Source organism: Hoplias malabaricus, chromosome 7 (assembly GCF_029633855.1).
Source record: "Hoplias malabaricus isolate fHopMal1 chromosome 7, fHopMal1.hap1, whole genome shotgun sequence".
In the NCBI taxonomy this organism is placed as follows: Eukaryota; Metazoa; Chordata; class Actinopteri; order Characiformes; family Erythrinidae; genus Hoplias; species Hoplias malabaricus.
Window position 1 is genome coordinate 20382893 of NC_089806.1, and position 20991 is coordinate 20403883.

The window sequence follows — 20991 nt, forward strand, 5'->3', positions numbered from 1 at the left end:
GATGCAGGTGTAATATTTTTTTATATATATTTTTTAGAAAATATATGTTTTTTTTTGTATATATAAACAATTGCATCTTATATTTTATTTATTGAATACATCTTGTATGTAATGATCCCAGCAGTGTATTATCTACAAACATTTAGGCCTAATTTCCTGCATGCAATAGAGCATGGTCATTCACTAATGATGAGACTCTACCTTCCTTGAAACTGGAAAGAAAGAAATGTATGTAATAAGGTCGGAAATTCCATACAGATTCATCTTTATGCAGTGATAGACATGAGTCATTATAATTAAAGCAGATTGTTGTCAAAGAATTTTCAAACAAATGTGTGTTGGATTTTTTTTTTTTGGGGGCCTGCTCATCCATTTTTTACAAGCACTGATGCTGTTTCCTATCACTTCCAGTGTTCTGTATCCAAGGGTTCTCATGACGTACAGTACTATGCAAGTTTTATGCATTCTTTATCTGAGTAGTATTAGTTTTTTTCCTCACCTGAACCCCTGGAAAAAAAACAAAAAGCAAAATTAAATAATCAACCAAAACAAAAAAAAAAACTTATATTAAGAATGAATTCTCCTCATGACAGTAGTGTTCATCCCATATCTAGTTTTACCTGCTAATAAATACTTAATTATATTGAAGCAAGTGTGCTGTTGATTTAACAAATCCATACAATCAATTAAAATTTCTGCAAACAAACTTTTTTTCACACTAGCTCACAGCACATTACTACTACTCTTTAAATTGATTTTGTATTTATTGTTGGCTATCCCCACTGAGTCGCAGGATATACAGATGAAAAACAGCTAATGTAAAAAAAAAACAACAACAAATGACACAGCAATGAAGTCTCACTCTGAACATAGCTCCAGAAATTAATGCTGTGGCATGTAAACACATCTGAGTCTTGGCATGCTCTCAGAACTGCCCCTGTTTTCTTTGCAGTTCCTGAATTTATTTCAATTGGGCCCATTCTTTGTGTTTGACCTGCACAAATATATGTCCTTACTTAGTGGTAGTGTGGTGGATCGCTGTCTAGTATAACTGCTTTTAATCGGGTCATTGCTTGTTTCAGTCTCTGTTCCATGTTGTTTTTCTTTTAAAATGATGCATCTCAAAGGGTCTTTTAGTATTGACAGGGGTGCTAAATAGAACCATGAACACTCAAAGAAGCATGACCATGTTTACAGGATTTTCTGCTGTGAAAGGGCTACTCAGACCAATGGAAAATATGCTGTAAAGGGATCTATGTCGAATTGTTTTAAAATGGTTTTGAATAGCACCAAAAAGTGTTCTTCTGCTGTTAAACACTTTACGTCATAATAATAGCAGAATCCTTCTTGGTGCTCTGCAGAAACATTTTCTAAAATGTGCCAGAGCTATATGCATTATTCATGGATCTGAGGAATGCTCATGGTTCTATATTGAACCATTATCTTGACTCAAGAACCCCCTAAAAAATTGATTTTTTTTTTGGAATATTGTAAATGCAGCTGAGTGTTTGCCACTCAGTCCAACTAAAGAAGGCATGTCCTGTCATAAAAGTGATGTCACTGCATACCCTGTATAATCTTAGGGGCCTAAGACTTTTGCATAGTATTGTAAGAGATGTTTTTTTTTTGTGTGTGTCATCAAAGGGTAAAAAAACTTTTTGAATGAAACTTTGAAGAATGAAATCAAGAGGCAGGACTAAACAAGAATCTTATTGTTTGAACCAGTATGTGATGCTGGCAGTGTTGTCAGCAAAAGATTCATGTGCTGTTTAATGTCCAAAATATGAAAGAGTACAGCCTAAATGGACATTAACCTGACATTACCATAGTCTCATATTCATTTTAGGATTCTCTACCGTAGTGTAGGATGCCTTCAGTTACTATGTAGTTTAGATACTTAGTGCTAGGTTTTAAGCAATAATATGAAAATATTTGGTGTAGAACAGAACTGTATTTTTTGGGTACCGTGCACATTTGAACTGTTACCAGAACGGGTGTTCTGTACCTTTTTTTTCAGTACTTTCTCTGAAATAACAAAAAATGTAATTTCACTTGTAAACAGTGATGCAATCATCAAATTTACATTAAACGAAATCTTGATCACAGTGTTTTATTCTTTTATTGAGTGAACAAAATGAAATATAGTAGCAGAATAAAATATGCATTTTGAAGGAACACACATATTTAGGTGTTCTTCTTGAAAGTACGTGCATAAGGATGTCAATGAAGTCTTCAGTTTCTCACTTAAATCGTCATTGTTTGACTTACAGCATTTTAACTGTGGCCAAAAGTCCTTATAGACAAGTCTACTTGGCAGCCATAATGGTTTCCAGCCTTGCCCTACATTGACTGAGATGTCTCTGTAGTTTCTAAATCTTTTTAAAATGATGTTACTTCGATGATTAAAAACCTACATTTTTTTGCAGACTTGAGGACTTTTTGAAATGCTTAACAATTTCCAAGTTGGCAAAAATTGTTCATCCATGACTGTGATGTTTGTAGAATCTCATTTTATATCCAGTTGCATAATGTGGGATTTTTTTTTGCTTTTAAATGTTTGAATGAATTAACACATCAGATTCTTGTTTTTAATGCATTTTATGAGGTGTCAAACTTTTCTGGAAACTTAGACAGATTTAACCATTGAGAGTGTGGTTGATGAGTCTATTGTAATCAAGAGGTCAAGGCTTGTGTGAATAACAGAAATGCTTCATTATTCAGTCTGAGAGGATTATAAGATTACACATCCAAAATCAAGAATATTGAATATGAAATATAGCCTTTTGTCCTCCATGGAGCATTTAGAAATGTGAGACACTGTCCTTATCCTATTTCATACAAGTACTGCATCCTATATATAGCCTAGATGAGCCTTACGTGAGAGAACAAATATTGGATCAGTATTGCCAGTAATTAAATAGTCTTTATCTTGAGGGTTTACTTAAACAATTTCTTTGTAATGTCTGTCTGAGCTAGTGTGTTAGCAGAATATTTTATTGTCCGAAGAGACGGCGAACAAGCAGGCAAGCTGATGCTATTTCTGCCATGAACCTTCTGCATGTTCTTCCCAAGTGTCAGCCCAAACAAACTGCACTATGGACAGTAGATGAGAACACATTGGACGTGGGTAGTCTCCTGCTGTGTGCTACATGTGTGCAAGGGCTAGAAAAAACATTTACACAAATGAAAGTGAAGCTATTTGGACATTGGCAGAGACAGGAAAAACAGTGATGGGGATGAGTTACAGACCGGTTTTTATTTTTTGCTTTTGTCTGCTTGCAGTCATATGTCATAGAGTTGTTGTTTTTTTTTTTTTGTGTTCTTAGGGGTTGTTATTGTCTAGGCAGTGTACAGTCCCTAAGCATATGAATTATCCCTTGTAAATCCTTGCCTTGCTTCATAATCATGATGAGTGTGAAGCATTAGTAATCATATAAGGATCAGTATGAAGCAATCCTGTTCGGACATATCTAAATATGTCTAAATATCTGCATGCCACTTGGCTGGTTGATAAATTTACCATTATTTAAATTCCACATGACACAAAGCATCTGAATTGGTTACAGACAATGAATCAATGAATAAATATAAAATAAAACTTTCTGTAGTTAAAACTGTTCATATTGATTTTTAACATGTTTTCATGTTGCACCTTGACACTGTGTGCATACCACTGTAGAAAACTTTACCCTGTATTACAAAATGTATACGCTAAATCACATAACTTTTAGATACATTTATTCACAAATTTTATGAACACAAAGTTGCATAGGGCTTTTGCACAAAATAGCTTTTGGCTGAATACATTGAGTTACTGACATTTCTAATGGATTTAGGTCACATATCACTTGTGTTTTTGTGATCCTGAGACAGATGGTACATCTTAATATTTTTCTAATAATTCATTCCAATTTTCAATTTTGAAGTTAACTGAAGTACATTGCTTTTGTTCTTGGAGATCATTTTCGCTAATGATTGTTATCTGTAGAATTATTGCCATAAACATGGTTCATTTTTAACATTAGTTACAAATTAGTCTTGTCATGTACTACTATTTAAATCTATAAATTAGTAAATCTATCATCTAAATTAGTTATGTATAGATGATTAGTTGAGGTTCTGCTTGTATAGCATGTAATAAGGCAGAGTCTTTTCTAATGTGACGATCTTGGTATTCAAGCCTAGTAAGGGGGAAGTTGTTCATGGACAAGGTTTCTTTTAAGGGTTTTATTTAACAGGTAAAAAAAAAACAAACTGAGCACATTGTCACTTCTCTTAAATAAATTCTCCCTGGACCAGTCCTTGTGTCCCTCCTCTTTCTCTAAGGGGAGGAAGTGCACGTGCCTGGCACGACATCCCTTCCTGCCAGACTCCAAGGGTCCTTAAAGGGAAAGGTTAAATATAGGTAATGGATTAGAGAAATTGGGGTGAAGTGTAACACAGAATTGTACAAACAGTAATTTATTTAATATTGCTTTTTAATATTTATTTAATATCTCTTCTTAATTATCCTAAGCGTAATTCATATTAGTAAAGTCCAGTTTAAGGAGAAATTTAGAATCTTGATTAATATTTTATATAGGTCTGAAATTTTAGCTGCTTAAAATTGGCATATTATCTATACATTTCATATGACCATTTTAGCACTGTTTGATATTTAATTTTAGCCTAAATATGGTTGATCATGATAACTACAGTAACTTTTGTAAATAAATTCGACTGTTTATTTTTTTAGATATGGTGGCAATATTGTGCTTGAGCTGTGAGAAAAGTGCCATGTATAAGACCTCACAGGTTCTGTAGGTTATCAATGTAAGCTTGACGTGAACATGAATCGTCTCATGGAAAGTAGATGATGCTCTTCTAACGCCGTACTGAAAGCCCATCCACTTCTGAAGGGTCAAGACTGGCATGTGTTTAAAATTGGTGGCCTTAGAAGTGATAAATGTCTTTTGTGCACGAGACACAGCACATGTCCTCATATGGCAAAGGCTACAGCCAGTTTAACTACATCTTGGGTGTCTGCCAGGGTCCCCTGCAGTGCCTCGTAAAAAGGGAGGAGGAGGAGCAGCCCACGTTGTGAATGTCTTTAGACTATAGTTGTTTCCTAACCCCACATTTGTTTAAAATTTTGCTTTCTATTCTATAGAACTTTGTTGTGATGTGTGCAGTTGTTTTTAACATTGATACTGAAAACACGTATGCTTGAAGTAATAATTTATTCTGAAACTTTGGATCAAACATTCATTAGGGAATTCTAGTATGTTTATTATTATGGTTAGGTGTAGTGTATATACGGCATCAGGAAGAATATTATTCAGCTTTATAAGCGCTTTATTGTATATACTTAGTGCACCTTTGAATGATGTTTACTGATTAAAAGCTGTGATAATCATCACATCAATCTCTCTCTCCCTCTCTCTGTCTTCTTTTTTTTTATCTCTGCAGTGAAGCCATTCACCACTACAGTAAAAGATATGCGTCTCCACAGGGATGACTTCGAGATGCTCAAAGTGATTGGACGGGGTGCCTTTGGAGAGGTAACAAAAACAAAAACTACACCTGCTATCTTAAATACATCCAAAGACTATTAAGTTATCATTACTTCTTAAGTGAGACAGGTTACCCAGCCAAACTGCCTTCAAAAGTGCAGGAAAACATTCTCCTCACAGTGTACATTTTGTTTTGCTTTGTGATCTCTTTTGGTGTTTCTGAGTTTAGTTTTCATGACCCAGAGCAAAATTCCACTGCATCTTAATCATTAGACAGCACAAATGTATCAAACGAAAAAGAGTTATCTGTAAAACAGCAAATAGTGTAAAAACCGCAAAAGAACCTTATCTGCAAACACAAGCTCATTCCTTCCTCTCTACCGTCTTTCCCCTCTTTCTCTTTCGTTCTCCTGCCAGTTCCCCAAGGGGCCCGCCCTGGCCTTACTCTGCTTATTTTGGGCCAGGACAGATCTGGGCGTTTGAGATGGATCATTTGTTTAACTGTGGAATGTGCTGCTCAAGTCCCTTCACTACTGGTCCTGGCTTGCTCAATCCATACAAAAGCACATTCATTCTCTTCAGCTTCTGCTCCTGCATTCTGTTCCTGGTGTTGTCTGGAGTGTTATAGATAGATAGATATATAAATAGATCAGTTTCTTTCACTTATTCTTCTCACTACTGTCATCTTGTCTTCTATATTGCCTTTTCACTGAAAAGCCACCAAAAAGAATAGAAAAAAGAGCATGTCATGTTAAGCAAATATCTAATAATTTTCCACTAGTCTGCAGAAAAGTAACATAAGATAGATTCACAAACATTACTTCCTGAAACAGTAAGTAGGGGGACCTTATGTAACCTTTTTGAGGATGTCAGTTCACAAACTAGCCAAAGGTTATCCTGACAATAGTTTGCACTATTGGCTTGAAAAGTATTGCTTTATATTCTTTTTAAAAATATACGCACACAGCTTTGTTTGTTTCTTTCACGGTTGGTCTGTTCATGATCACTGTATCTGGACCTAGGGCTGCAAGAATTTGGGATGATCTTACTGAATACAGCAAAACAAGATATTCAAATATATATGAATAACTATGAAATTTGACAGTATTAGACACTAGACAATTGTAATGAATGTCTGTATTTCCTTTGGCAGGATTCTTTATCACACAGTACCTGTAATGACACACAAACAATTTATTACAGCTAAACTGCAAGGAGCCTTTTGCATTGTGATGCTTGTCAAAAAAGCAATCTGCATTTGCTGAGCATTTTTTAAATTTAAACATTATAAATGTAAAAATAGACTGTTGAGAATGGATGATTTGGATATTGTTTGGTATTTTTAGGATTTGTCTATGGTCTGAGATGCTGTAAACAGAATAGAGCTTGTAAAGTGATAAAGTTGTTCTAATCAATCAAAGCAATAATCAGTGTGTGTGCTGATTTGTGAAGGTTTGTGTTGTTTGCTTTGGGTCACTTCAGTATGGAGTTCCCCGCATTACAATGCAGGCAAGGGTGCCAATAAACTCAAAGGAAGCAGGGCAGGATGGTGCAGCATCCAGGAAAGGCTCAGGAAATGAAGTCTGCCTCAGAGGATAGACTGTTACAAAAATAGTGTTTCCCACCACAGATAATGTACGGAGAAGCTTACATTCTTCAAACCATGCTTTGCACCCCCTAGCATTCCCTTTCTAACACTAAAGCAGGGCTGGCTTCACACTATCAGATTATCTGAAAATTGTACCTTATTTCTGTGATTAAACTTCAGTTAATAATATATAAAAATTTTTGAAATCCAGTTCTTTTGTAGCTTTATTACCTGTACCTTTCAGCAAGAAGCTAGTTTCCCTGCACCTCACGCTCTACTGTTTATCACAGCGTGGAAGTGCAGGCTGAATAAGATGCTAGTCGGTACACCAGTGATTTTTTTTTTGTCGTTCTAACATGGCGTCACAGCACGTGAGTGGTGTAGTTTCCAGCTTTTCTATGGGTTTATTTAACATGTTTTGCTATACTCCTAATTTTAGACACAATCCAGTCTTAGCAATATTTTAATAGTTTTTGTTTATTTAAAGATAAATTCAACTTCTTCAACCATCATGATGGGAACAGAGGGAATACAATTATTATTATTATTATTATTATTTTTGATTGTACTTAGCTGAAAGTTAGTTTGTTTTTATCCACTATTTGAATTACCATAGAAACTCATTGCTATGAGCTGTGCAGTGAACCATTTCCCAAAATTGGTGCCATTTCCACATTAAATGATGCGAAGCAGCAAAATATGTCAGAATTACTCACCAGTGGAGCAGGAAAAAAGCTATATCCTCATTTCTCTGTGGTCTTAATTTCCAAATGCCTCTGCCATGAGCATAGAGAGAAAGCCTAGCATACATGACAGACAGAGTTTTTTTTTTTTTACTCATTTACGGACACTGGGGCTTAGTAAAAAGTTTAGACTAGTTTTGAGCATGCTAACAAGTGATGAGAAATATATAGAATGTTTTGTATTACAATATGAACGTCACCTTTAACTGATGTGGTACAAACAGCCATATATTCTTTGTGGGTGTGTGAAGGAGTATTTATGCTCAACAATAAATATGGATGCGAACAGAGCCTTCTGTCTGTACTGTGTCTCCATTCATTCCACAGTACTTTTGCGCATTCTCCGAAAGCTTATGGATATGTCTGGAACGGAGCAGTACCACTGGAAACTGGAGGCAGTGTAGTCAATATTTCAAGCCAACCTCTAGTAAAATAAGTGAAATTAGTTTTTCATCCACATGTGGTGAAGTATTTAGGCCCCGTCAACATACATCGAGATATTTAAAAAAAAAAATTAGATTTTCATCACTCCGTTTTTGAAAAGTCCTTGTCCAGTAGGAATTCATAGTACTTCTTAAAGAGGCATAAAAACAGCACGAAGCATGAGGAAAAACTGGTTAGATCTGAAATTACACCATACTCCCTATATTATGAACTATGCAAGTCATTAAATTGCTGAATCTAGGTCTTATTATTGCATAATATTTATATATAATATAATATATAATTTATATATAATAATTCACCCTAATTTATATTTATTCATATGTGTGAATCTGAAATCTAGTGCTATCTGCATTTATATATTGTAGTTTAATTACCTGTGCACCAATAGGAAATTGGAAGCTATTTGAATTTCATCCAGAGACAGGCACGTTGTGTAACGTCACCGTTTCTCTGATGCACAAGAACACTGACAAGTGTTTTCAAAAAAAACCTTAGAGGGTGAAAACCTTATTTAGTGACACTATTTCCATGTGGACAGGATGCCAAAAACCAGAGAAAAACTTTTTGTTTTTAAAAATAACCTCACAGATCACAGCCATTGGTCTGTCTGCTCTTTTCAATTTTTTTAATAAGTAACGTTATCAGTACCTCCTCCACCATTGCCATGTTTGTTGTTGTCTTTAGAAACTTTGTACTCTGAACTGCCCTCTATTGGATTTATTGCTTAACATCTACTTCAATGTAAAATATCCATAGAAATATGCGGGCAGTCGTCTTGCAATGTTTGAAAAGGACATATTAATTTATGTACGTAAAGGAAATATAAATGAACCTTAACAGTGCAGCTCATTGTGTTATGTTATTAAGTCTTAAAATTTAATACAGCTTTGGTATCAACCCGATTATATTCCATGGAGTATAATACAACATTAAAAAAAGCAGTGAGGGCAGATCTCGTTTTAAGAAGCATTGCTTCAGTTTTACCTCAAAATCAAGAGCAAGTAAGGAATGCCCACCCTTAGTAAGTATACTCTGGCTTGTGGAGGAGATATTGTTTTTTTGTAATGACAAGTTTACTAAATGGTAAATGAAAACTTATATCTTAGGCATATAAGTATTCAAGTAGTTTTTTATCTGAAATATATGAGGAAAAAAAAGACTGTGTTATATAGTAACTTGGCAAAATGAATGAGAACACAAAACTTTAAAATACGCATGTACACTCCATTTGGACCTAATTGTTTAATGGGACTATGCATGGCATTCTGACAATATATTAACCACACACATTCACATTTTAATAGTCAGAAATGTCTTAGGTTAGTGACTTTGAAATCTGACTGCTCTCTACCTTTTTAATATACAAATCAGCTTTGAGTTTCTTCTCGGGACCGTGTGTGTGTGTGTGTGTCCTCTATGATCAGCCTCCGCATACATCATGTGTATTGTGGCATAATGTATTTGACTGGGTTTTGGTTGTCAGATGTGGCTTGGAGACTGATATATTTACAGCCAGGCTGAGAGAGAGAGCACAAGTTCGAGTGAGTGAGAATGTGAGGAATAGCTTGAGGTGTTCCCACTCCCAGCCATTTCCTCTAGCTGAGGCGTTACAGGATGCATTTCCAGATAAGTCACTGCATTTCCTGTTTATGATTGATGGCTGTATCCCCTCTGAATGCCTGCTGGATTAGTTTCTTTTAGGGTATGCTGGGTTCTGATAGTAAGCCATGGACTTCAATAACTGCCAAATATACACTCCTTCTACCTCCTCTGAAACTAAGGAATAACTCTTTATTTAAACAGGAAAAAAGAATGAGAGATAAACATAGTTTAGGTCCAGATAGTGAAAGTAAAACAGCATTATTATTTTTTTGTTGTTTATTTGAAAATGTCAGATGTTCTGGTATGTTTTCATAGGCATCATTGCTGCTGACAGAAGTTGGAGGAGTTTTAGGTTTATAGACCACACAGTGTGTAATTGACTATATACAATATATTGCCACTATATTTTGCTGAGGCGTGTAAGGTGCAGAGGTTGCCAACTTCCTGCAAAGTCAATCGCTACATATCTCCAAAGTTCATGTAGCGTTCAGATTAGCTCAAAAATGGTGTGTGTGTAGAGCTTCATGTAATTAGTTTCCGTGGTAGAGCAGCTGCATCCAAGCCTTACATTACCAAATGTGAATGCAAAGCATCGGATGCACTGGTGTAAATCAAGTCACCACTGGACTCTTGGGCAGTGGAGATGTGTTCTCTGGAGTGCCGAATCATGCCTTCTCTGTCTGGTGGTTTGGCGGTTGCCTGGAGAGTTTCATGGTGGGGGGATTTTGGTATGAAGTGTTTTTACTTTCCCCCCCACCCCCCCAGGATTTGGGCTCGGCCCCTTAATTCCAGTGAAAGGAACTCCTAATATCTTAGCATACTAGGATACTTTGGAAAATTTCATGCTCCCAACTTTGTGGGGAAAAAATTGATGACCCCTTCCTGTTCCAACATTGCTGCGCACCAGTGCACAAAGCAGGGTCCATAAAGGCAAGGATGAGCAAGTTTTTTTTGAAAGAGCTTTATTGGCCTGCACAGAATCTTGACCTCAACTCGATAGAACACCTTTAGGATGAATTAAAGCGGAAACTGCAAGCCAGGCCTTCTCGTCCAACATCAGTGTCTGACCTCACAAATGTACTTTTTAAAGAATGGTCAAAAATTCTAATTAACACACTTCTAAACCTTGTGGAAATCCATTTCGAAAGATTAGTAGCTGTTATAGCTGCAAAAAGTGGGCTGATGTCATATAAGATCCTATGAATTAAGAATGGGATGTCACTCAAGTTCATATGTGTGCAAAGGCAGATGAGCGAAGACTTTTTGCAATATAGTGTTTCAAATTAATTCTTTGAATTTTTGTCAAATACCTACCTGGATTTTCAGTAGCAAAATTGCAATGCAACATCCAAATGTTAAGAGGATTTTTCTCATCCTCTGATCAATGAGGCAATTTTCTTTAGAAATGTAGTGTTCAGCTTTTAACTGCAAAGTGCGAAAAAGAATGCTAATGCTTCTGGTGACAAACTAGCTAGAGGAATGCTGGAGTTTATAAAACATGTGGAAATGCATTTAATATTTCACATGCTTTTCTTATATGAAACATATTGTTTTTTAAAATGGAGACAAGAGGTTATTTATGGAAAACACATTTGAATTAAATGAGGGACTTATTTTCTTATATTAGAAATTGAAGAGTATATCCAAGTCCATAAATATTATTACAGTACTTCATATTTTTCAGCTTTACAGTTTTACAGTTATTTTTCAGCTCCAAGATTAGGTTGTCAGTGAGATCTTTGATATTGATTTGAAATATTTTGTCTGAGGAAATGTATTTTTTGTGGCGCAAACAGATTTTATGTCTGTAACGCAGAGTTAATTGTCCTGCTTCTCATGCAATAAGCCAACGCTTAGCATATCTTATAAAAACTTTAGAGGCAACAGCAGTCTTTGATCCCCCAGGCAGTGACTGTGTAAATGATCTTGTGTGGGAGTATGCCAGTGACTTGTCCAATCATGCAGCAGTGTGACAGGACTCTGGACACCCGCCTTCCATACATGTACCTCCCTGCCTTTCCAATCAGGTCAAGCCGACTGCCTGTGTCGAAATCTGTGTCTAAAAAAGGAGAGTTAGAAGGAGGACGAGACACTCTGGGATGAGGAATTGAGGAGATTCTGAGCACACTGGGTTTGGTTTGTTTTTGTAATGAGGTCAGTTATCTGGTGTGGTTAGGAGTCTGCCTGATAAGGAGTTTGTCAGTGATTGAACCCTCTGTTTTAGGAGCATGTTCAGTGTGTACCTTTCACATACTTTCCCTGTGACTTCTCCTTTTCAGTGTTTCAACCTGTTTGGTGTGTACATTAGTCATGGTCCCTTTGAGCATTTATCTTGAGCATGCAATCCAGTTTTTCCTCATATTCTCTGCTGAGGTAGCACAGCTCTGAACAGGTGTGGTAGTCCTTCACTTGTGCTTACTGTGTGTAAACATGTCATGTGATGATTGCAGAGCTGTCAAATTGAGGCAGAATGGACAGAAATTAACTTTCTGGAAATTCACAAGCAGCTTGTTATCAGATTGCATCATGTTGGATGTTTTTAGTACATACATTCAGGGAGTATCAAAATGTGCCACCTTTTACATAATTGCCCATACCATGGTATGGCATCCAGTTTTTCAATTTGCTTCAATTTGACTTTTTCAGCAAATCTTGTTGTCCATATCCCTTTTGTTGGTATTCCTGATTGTTGGTAATCCACATCCGTAGTGACCAGATGCTGATTATTTGTTATTTTTTGAATAATAATGAACACCATGCTTTCACTCACAGTAGACAACCTTAATCCCCTCCCTGACATGCCCTCTTTCATTCAGGGTTTCCTCTCCTCCAACCCAAGGAAACATCCCTCCTCTCCTCCCTTTCCTTTGCTTTTTGCAATGACTCACTGCTTATAAAGGAAGAAGTTAGTCACTATAACACTTATTCATTGTGATGTTAACTTTAGACATGGACAGTATGAAAATTTCCCCTCATGGTGTCAGTGACTTATGTGATGAGGTTTAACATTGTTAGTGTTAAAAGCAGTATAACATGAGTCATTTGAAATACGCAATGTTCATTAGCAGTTCTGGTGTGACTGCTATCTATCTAGACCTGTTTTCTATCCAAGTAGGCTCTAACTAGTTCAGAAAGCAGCAGCTTGTGTATTTAAATATTTGAGCATGTTAACACCAATCTTGTTTTGGAGTACCAGTCTGTTGTCTATTGGCTTAATAGAATGTGATTCCCCATGAAAAACACACTGAAAATGTCCAAAAATTTTGAAAATCACTGGTTAACATTTAGCTTTCAAAGAGGCCTCCTGTTACTATCCATGTTGCCTTTAAATATTTGTGGTCTGCTGTAGATAACATTTGATATTCATTCTCAATTTCACCAAATTGGTCGCAGTCAAGAGCCCTGGTTTAATCAAATTTAAATGTAATAACATTTTAATTTAGTACAAATCTAATCATTTCAAAAATTCAGAAGGAACAACACATACATGTGTAAATATTTGCTTATTTTGTAAACAACTGTAACTTACCAAGATTCGGACATTGTATAAAATAAATACAGAATAGTCAATCTGGCCTGTCTGCTGCGGTCAGAGCTCACATTTTCTTTTAAACTCTTCTCATGGGGTTTTCGACTTTCTACGTACTCAAGTGGGTGCTTCTGCTCGAGGTGGTGAAACAGCTTTGTTGTGTTTTCTGTTTTGCTGTTACAGGATTCTTTCATACCTTACCATTACAGTGTTGTGGTGTACATCTGGTATTTTATTTCCAAACCACCTCCACACGACTGAAGTCAAATTCTTAAACGCAGAGCAAATTTCACTGTGCCAAAATGGTTCACGTAATGAATGTACGCCACGTTACATGTAGCTGCTTCTGTTATTTTTCGTCTTTTGATCTTTGTAAATAAGCAGAGCTATATACATTAACCTGGATGATGATGATGTTAATTTTATTAATCATTAACAATAGTAATAATTATAAAAAATAATAATAATGTTGTTATTTTTATGAGTAGTGGTTGTAGTGGAACACCATTGTATACCAGGCATTGTCTAGCTGTTTGCTAATAATTCAGATTTTAAATGGTGTGATCATTTTTGACTATATTAACTCTCTTCCCTATTTTACATATTAGACTGCCAACAATTTGAATATTCATACTTTAAATGTTACACCCAGTCTTTCTCTGACATGCCCAGTTCACATTCATTCCAGATCAAAAACACCAATTGAAAATAGTGCTTTTCCCTATGGACCTTTACCCAAGTAGGGCAAGTGTAAATAAGATGAATAAATGAAGAGCTGAATTCTTTCTAGTGACATAATTGCCCTGCGTTTTCATTGCTTTTAAACTTTCTTTAGGTGGCTGTGGTCAAGATGAAGAACACTGAACGAGTTTATGCCATGAAAATTCTGAACAAGTGGGAGATGCTGAAGAGGGCAGAGGTAAAGCTTTTTATAAGGGGCCACTTCATGGACTACAAACCTAAACTTCACGTGGTCTTCACGTGGACTTGTGCAGTGAAGTTGTTGATGGAGATGGGGGCCATTTTTTCCGCTCCATCTTGACCCAATTTTAATACAATGAGCTCTGACAGTGGCCTCAGGCCTCCTAGAGCTGTGTCAAGAAAGCTTTTGTCAGTGAGGCTGGTCAGTAATCCCGTGTTTAGTAGTATTGGGCATATCCCAGTGCTAACATATATCATTAGCAGTTTTGAGATCCTCAATGGAAAGTGGAAATCACAGATTTATAAATTAACACCAGTGTTCTGAAGAAGTGATTGAAATTTCATGTGGAATATATGTGGAATTTTACATAATGCAATAATGTAAAATGTAACTGTGATATTTTATTTGCTACATTTTGTATAGACTGCTTGTTTCAGAGAAGAGAGGGATGTTTTAGTAAATGGAGACTGCCAGTGGATCACCACCCTGCATTATGCCTTTCAGGATGATAACTATCTGGTAAGCATCATCTTTGTTTGACAGTTATTCTTTTAATTAAAATTAGCCTGCTAAATATTCTAAGTTGTTTTTCAATATTTCAGCTGTACAATCTTATGCAAACTAATTTATGTTCTTGAAAATTAATTGACGGTTTTATACTTTGTGCTTTGCTCCTTAGTACCTGGTGATGGATTACTATGTTGGTGGTGATCTGCTAACACTACTCAGCAAGTTTGAGGACAGACTGCCTGAGGACATGGCCAAGTTTTATGTGGCAGAGATGGTCCTTGCCATTCACTCAATCCACCAGCAGCACTATGTGCACAGGTAATTTATTAATTAATTGTCATGAATTATAATTAATTAATTGTTATTGTTACTTATTTTGCTTGTAAAAGTAGTTAAGATTCAGTTACATTTTATTGATTATACAGATGCATTCAATTAAATATTGCAATATTTTTTAAAGCAAGAGAAGAAAAAAACATTGACAGACATTATTTACTGACAATGATATGGCTTGGTCTGTTTGAAATCATACTAGTCAAGCTCAACACACATGTGCTAGGTACTATGGACCAAAAACCAATTAAATGCACCACGAAGTGTCAGAGCAAAAAAAGTGGTGTGCCATGGGAAAATGCTGTGTTGCAATACATTACTCTGATATACTGTAAATGTGTGTGTGTGTACTTTAAATAGTGCCATGCCTAAAATATGAAATATTTCCCACCTCTAGTAATTATCACACAATATTTGTGCATCAGTAATCTACACTACACCCACAGTGTAGTGAAAGGGCTTCAGATGAGCCTTCTGTACAGGCTTAAAGCTCTCCCTGACAGTGCTACTAAGTGGGCATGACCTGTGCTTTTGCTTCTGTCTGACCCAATTGAACCCCTTTTCCTTCCTCGCCTGGTGACTTCCTGCAGCTTCTTCCACTTTTTCGACCATTCCTAGTATCAATTGCCTCCTTCATACTTGAAATGCTTTGAATTTCTAGCGAAACTCCGAAGTATCGGGTCAAGAGATGTCCCAGAGTAGTCATTCACACATGCAGCACATTTTCGCAGCAGGAAATGAAACATGCTTTATGGTGCAGGAGAAAACCCCAAAGCATTTACAGCGCCATTGTCACATGCGATAACTCTGACTTCGTCTGGAGGCTTTTGCTAGGGAACGAGGAGAATAAAGTACATGTCAGGACCAGGATGAATATTGTGGGTGGTAGGTTCACACATACTGCTTCTCCAGGTAAATGTCAGAACATTTCTGGATTACAGTGCATGTATGAAAGGTGCAAATGAAAGCTGTTTTTGAAATAGCGCTTGAGCATGACAGATTAAAAAGGACCTCGTCATGGTTATAATTTGTCGTTACAGGATTTTTATTTGGAAAACACAATGAATATTTTTCTAATAGATAGGGGTTACCGGTGGTGTTTGTTATGAAATTTGACACCATCTTTACCCAAGGCCTGCTGTGCTTGCCAACACTTTGGAACAGAGGGCGGGCTGTGTGGCCTAATTCCAGCTAAGGAGGAGTAATAGATGAGGATGGGTGAACAATGCCAGGTTTTAGTGCAGAGTACAGGACTGAAAAAGTACTGCTGGATATTGAAAAGTCACCCTGCAGAATCCTGGCATGTGGGGTGGGAAGGGAAGATTAGTCAGCTCATAAAATAATTTAAAAAAAAAATCAGGATATGATAAATTCATTTTCTTTGTACTTCTTTTTCAGGGACATAAAACCTGATAATGTGTTACTCGACATGAATGGACATATCCGCCTGGCTGATTTTGGTTCTTGTCTAAAGATGATGCAGGATGGCACGGTGAGTGAAAAATGTTTCCCTGAAACAGAACCCATAAACCTTTTATCAGTTAGCAGATGATCTCCTTGTGTCTGGTGAAAGGACTATTCCCACCCCAGGGTCAAAGGAGGGGGACATAAATGTTGTTAGCAGCTATAGTTCTTTTCTCACCCTCACAATTTCCCATGCTCAAATACAAGGTATATTCCAAACTCACTCTTAATTTGGTTTTGCTAGTATAGTCTTTTAATTGGTATAGCAATAGGAAATCTGACAGATTTTTTTCTTTTTGTCCTCTGGCCCCTAGCTGATCCATCTTGCCATATCTTGATGATAATATAATTTCTGATCGGATCATTTACAGTTTCCTTCTTTTTTTTATACTTGACCACTCCTGCTGTATCGGCGGTTGATTTGAAGGCTTTGAGACAAGATTATCTTCCAACACTGCATACTATATGATTCTGTTTCTTTTACTGAGTATTTATAATCGTAAACGGAGTACAGGTTTTTCTTAAGATTCCTTAACTCACTTTTTGATTAGGGTAATCTCAGTTGTATTCCAGTGAGTCACTGGGTTGTATTTTCTGTGAAGTTGCGTCATTTATTTTCCTAAAAAGCACAATGCAGATTAGAAGGAAACTCAAGTGAGAGCCTGTGTCCCTAGCTAACAGTAGATTTAGTGTGTGGATCACTCAAGCATTCATTTGTGTGACTATGACATAATAGCACAGAGTGGTGACAGGCCATGCGGGGGAACTGAAGGAGATGTGACAGGTCATGCAGCAGAAGCACCATAACATACAACCTTGTTTAAAACTGGGGCAAGAAGAGGAGTTATCTCCTTACAAGAAATCCACAGAAACTATTTGTTTCCCTTCTGATGCATACTTTTCACGTAACTGGCAGTACATATTATGGTATGGTTTATCTTTGTTTAATGATATTGAAGTTAATAAACATTAATGTGTTTATTAAATTTGATGTGGCACACATACAGTATAAGGAACTGCACCATGTTATCTTAACCCTATACTGCAGACAGACATTCAGACCATAATTGTGTTTTCAGATGAGACATAAAATTGAGGTCTTGACTCTTCGAGGGCAATGAAGAGCCCTGTGCATGTTATGGTGACTCACTTTAGTCTCAAAACAAAAATTAAGTGATTCAGTTGTCTTGTAAGGCACAAAATAATTGTAACTCTCGTTCAGTAATATGTTCCAGTGTCTGGGCTGCTTCTGTGCTGCACAACTCCTTACCTTTCCCTAATGCAGTGGGATACATGTCTCATTCACCAAAAGTTTTTGAACTTTGTAGGACTTTGTGTATATGCAGGGGACTGGAAGAATGTTTTTCTAAATTAGGAAAAAAAATTATTGGTTGTGTAATTCATCATCCTTAATATCTGTCTGCTAAACTGATTACCTTTTACTTTGGCATGTCTCCCAATATATAAAGTAGAACTGTCCCTGAAAGACTCCTTTGTTGTACCTAAAATGAAATGAAGTGTTTAGTTTAGCCAATGAAATCCAAGCAAATATGGAGGGGGAAAAACAGCACCAAATCTAATTAAAATGATCTGTATATTACCTTACATAAGTTCTTTATGCTGTGCTGAATTCTGTGCTATTATATAGCTGATGAATAAACTGTATATTTTATTTTATATTTTGTTCCTGTGAAGCAGTTCCGACTACAATATTTTTGGCCTGTAGCGTTTGCTGCACTTTCATTTTGGTAGTATTATTTTGTTATATAGTACTTTTCAAGCACCATATTGTTATTCTCCAGGATTCTGAGATTAATACAACCCAAACCGCTTAACATACAGACCTTGTTCAAACTGTGTTTTGAAGAGTCGATCAGATTTATCGTTTTTAATTCATTTTCATCTGAATATAAAAAAAAAGTCCCCCATTGAAATGAATGGGTGGAATGTTCAGATGCCAATCTTAACTGCCATCGATGATGTCATAGTCACTCTCTAACTGCCACTGAATCTCTCAGACACAGCACACATGCACAGCCCCTTTTCTCTCTCATTGACTCGTACTCACCTCTCCCACTATACATATACACACACGCACACAGACAGAAGCAGTCACCGACACGCTTTATCAGCATTAACATTATGACCACCTCCTAGATTCTACACTCACTGCCCCCTCTCTCAGCATCACTGACTAGACAGGCAGAACTTTGATGTTCTACAATTACAGTCTGTAGTCCATCTGTTGCTCTGAATACTTTGTTAGCCCCCTTTCCCCCTGTTTGTCCATGGTGAGGGCCCCACAGAACAGGTATAATTTGGGTGGAATCATTCTCAGCCCTACAGTGACACTGACATGGTGGTGGTGTGATAATGTATGTTGTGCTGGTACGTGTGGATCAGACACAGCAGCGCTGTTAGTGTTTTTAAATCCCTCAGTGTCACAGCAGGACATATTTGTCCACCAACAAAAACATCCAGCCAACAGTGTCCTGTGTTCACTGGTGAAGGACTAAAGGATGACCAACACAAAATGTGCAGCTACAGATGAGCTACTGCCTCTGACTTTACATCTACAAAATGGACCAGAGAGGTAGTAGTGTCTAACAGAGTGGACAGTGAAAAAACGCTCCAGCAGCACTCGTAGCTGATGGTCAAAATGTTATGGTGGATTGGTGTACACTCAAACATTTACATTGACACAATCGCACACACGCAGCCACCCATACTCACACTCTCCCTGTCAGTATCCTGTTGTTACACACACACATACACACACACACACGAGTGTACACATACACTCATTCTTTCTCTCACACACACAATCAAACACACTGACACACAGAGGCACACACTTACAGATTTTTATTTCTTTTCAAGCACTATGCATTTCCTTTAGGAAATGCAAATCTAGTTATTTTTATGTTCATAAAACAACCTATGTTTAGACAACTTCATTGGCTTTTCAGTGGCTACTATCTAGACAACTGTCACATTGCATTTTCCAAATTAATCTGGAAACTGGACACTGTCATGTAAAATTTCTATTTTTCAAATAAATGTCTCTCCCTATCTACTTACTGTACACTATTTGTGCACAGCTATGTCTGTGAGTTAATTAGAAAACTCTTCTATGATTAAGTTGCCTCTTCAATGACTGAACTTTCAGCTGTGGTCATAAGCAAACAAGTTGTCATTTAGTCTCCCCTCACAAATATCTTGAATAAAGAAAGGCTAGTTTTATCATTAATCATATAACATTCAGATTCACTGTAATTTGAATTCCTACCTCCTTGTGTACAGGTCCAATCATCAGTAGCAGTGGGAACTCCAGACTACATCTCTCCAGAGATCTTGCAAGCAATGGAGGATGGCATGGGAAAGTATGGGCCAGAGTGTGATTGGTGGTCTCTTGGTGTGTGCATGTATGAGATGTTGTATGGTGAAACACCCTTCTACGCAGAGTCTCTGGTCGAGACCTATGGCAAGATAATGAACCATGAGGTAAGAGCATTACATTTTTAATTTAATCAGTGAAGCTGACCTCATTCAGTCACATGGCACACCAGTACATTACTTACCAACTAGTAAGAAAAATCTAAATAGCTAACAATTAATTTTGTTGCATATAAAAACAATGAAATTGTGCAAATTATTTAAACCTTGTATTTAATAGAAAACAGTATAAAAGCAGCATTTCCAATATTCGAACTCAGAAATGTTTTTTAAATATAATTTATTTATTTATTGCTATTTTTTAAAAATAAATGCCCATTTCCTATTTGATGGGAGCAACACATTTTAAAAAATGATGGGATAGGGGGATATTTAGCTCTATATTGCCTCACATCTTTGCTGTAGATTGAAAAATCATATGTTTCCCCTTTACCGCGACCCTGAAATGGAGAAGCGGAGAAGAAAATGATGATGATGATGATGATGATGTTTCCCCTTTTACCTGAAACATTATTTCAGCTACTCACCTGTTTGGGTTTTAGCAAGTATTTATCATTTCATAATATTTCAAATGTGATGGCCACAATGCTGTGTGCACTAATGTGTGGATGCAGTGATGGACTGTGTTCACGGAGAGTGGTTTTTTAGAAGTGTATGAGTCCATGCAGATTTTCACCATGGAACCATTGTGTTTTTAAATGCAGTGCTACCTGACTTAGTTGTGTCACTAACCATTGCCCTTTAAAGGCATAGTTCACAATTGTAATCAAAAAACAGTTTCAGAATTCAGAATTTTCCTCACCATTTGCTAGCTCTCCAGTCTGTCAGTGTGCTTGGTCTAAAACCGATCTAATGTGTTTACGAATCACCAGTGTCTATAAATGAATGGAGGAAAAAAAATACTA

General features: G+C 36.7%; 1 protein-coding gene across 2 annotated transcripts in view; it reads left to right on the forward strand.

The window, feature by feature from the left end:
• cdc42bpb (CDC42 binding protein kinase beta (DMPK-like)) overlaps positions 1-20991 on the forward strand; it is a 69639-nt gene that overhangs the window by 20015 nt on the left and 28633 nt on the right. For both annotated transcript variants that reach the window (XM_066677741.1, XM_066677742.1), the window contains exons 2-7: positions 5449-5540; positions 14237-14320; positions 14747-14842; positions 15003-15151; positions 16565-16658; positions 19934-20134. In XM_066677741.1, coding sequence (XP_066533838.1) covers positions 5449-5540; positions 14237-14320; positions 14747-14842; positions 15003-15151; positions 16565-16658; positions 19934-20134 — 716 coding nt within the window. The remainder of the gene's footprint in view (positions 1-5448; positions 5541-14236; positions 14321-14746; positions 14843-15002; positions 15152-16564; positions 16659-19933; positions 20135-20991) is intronic.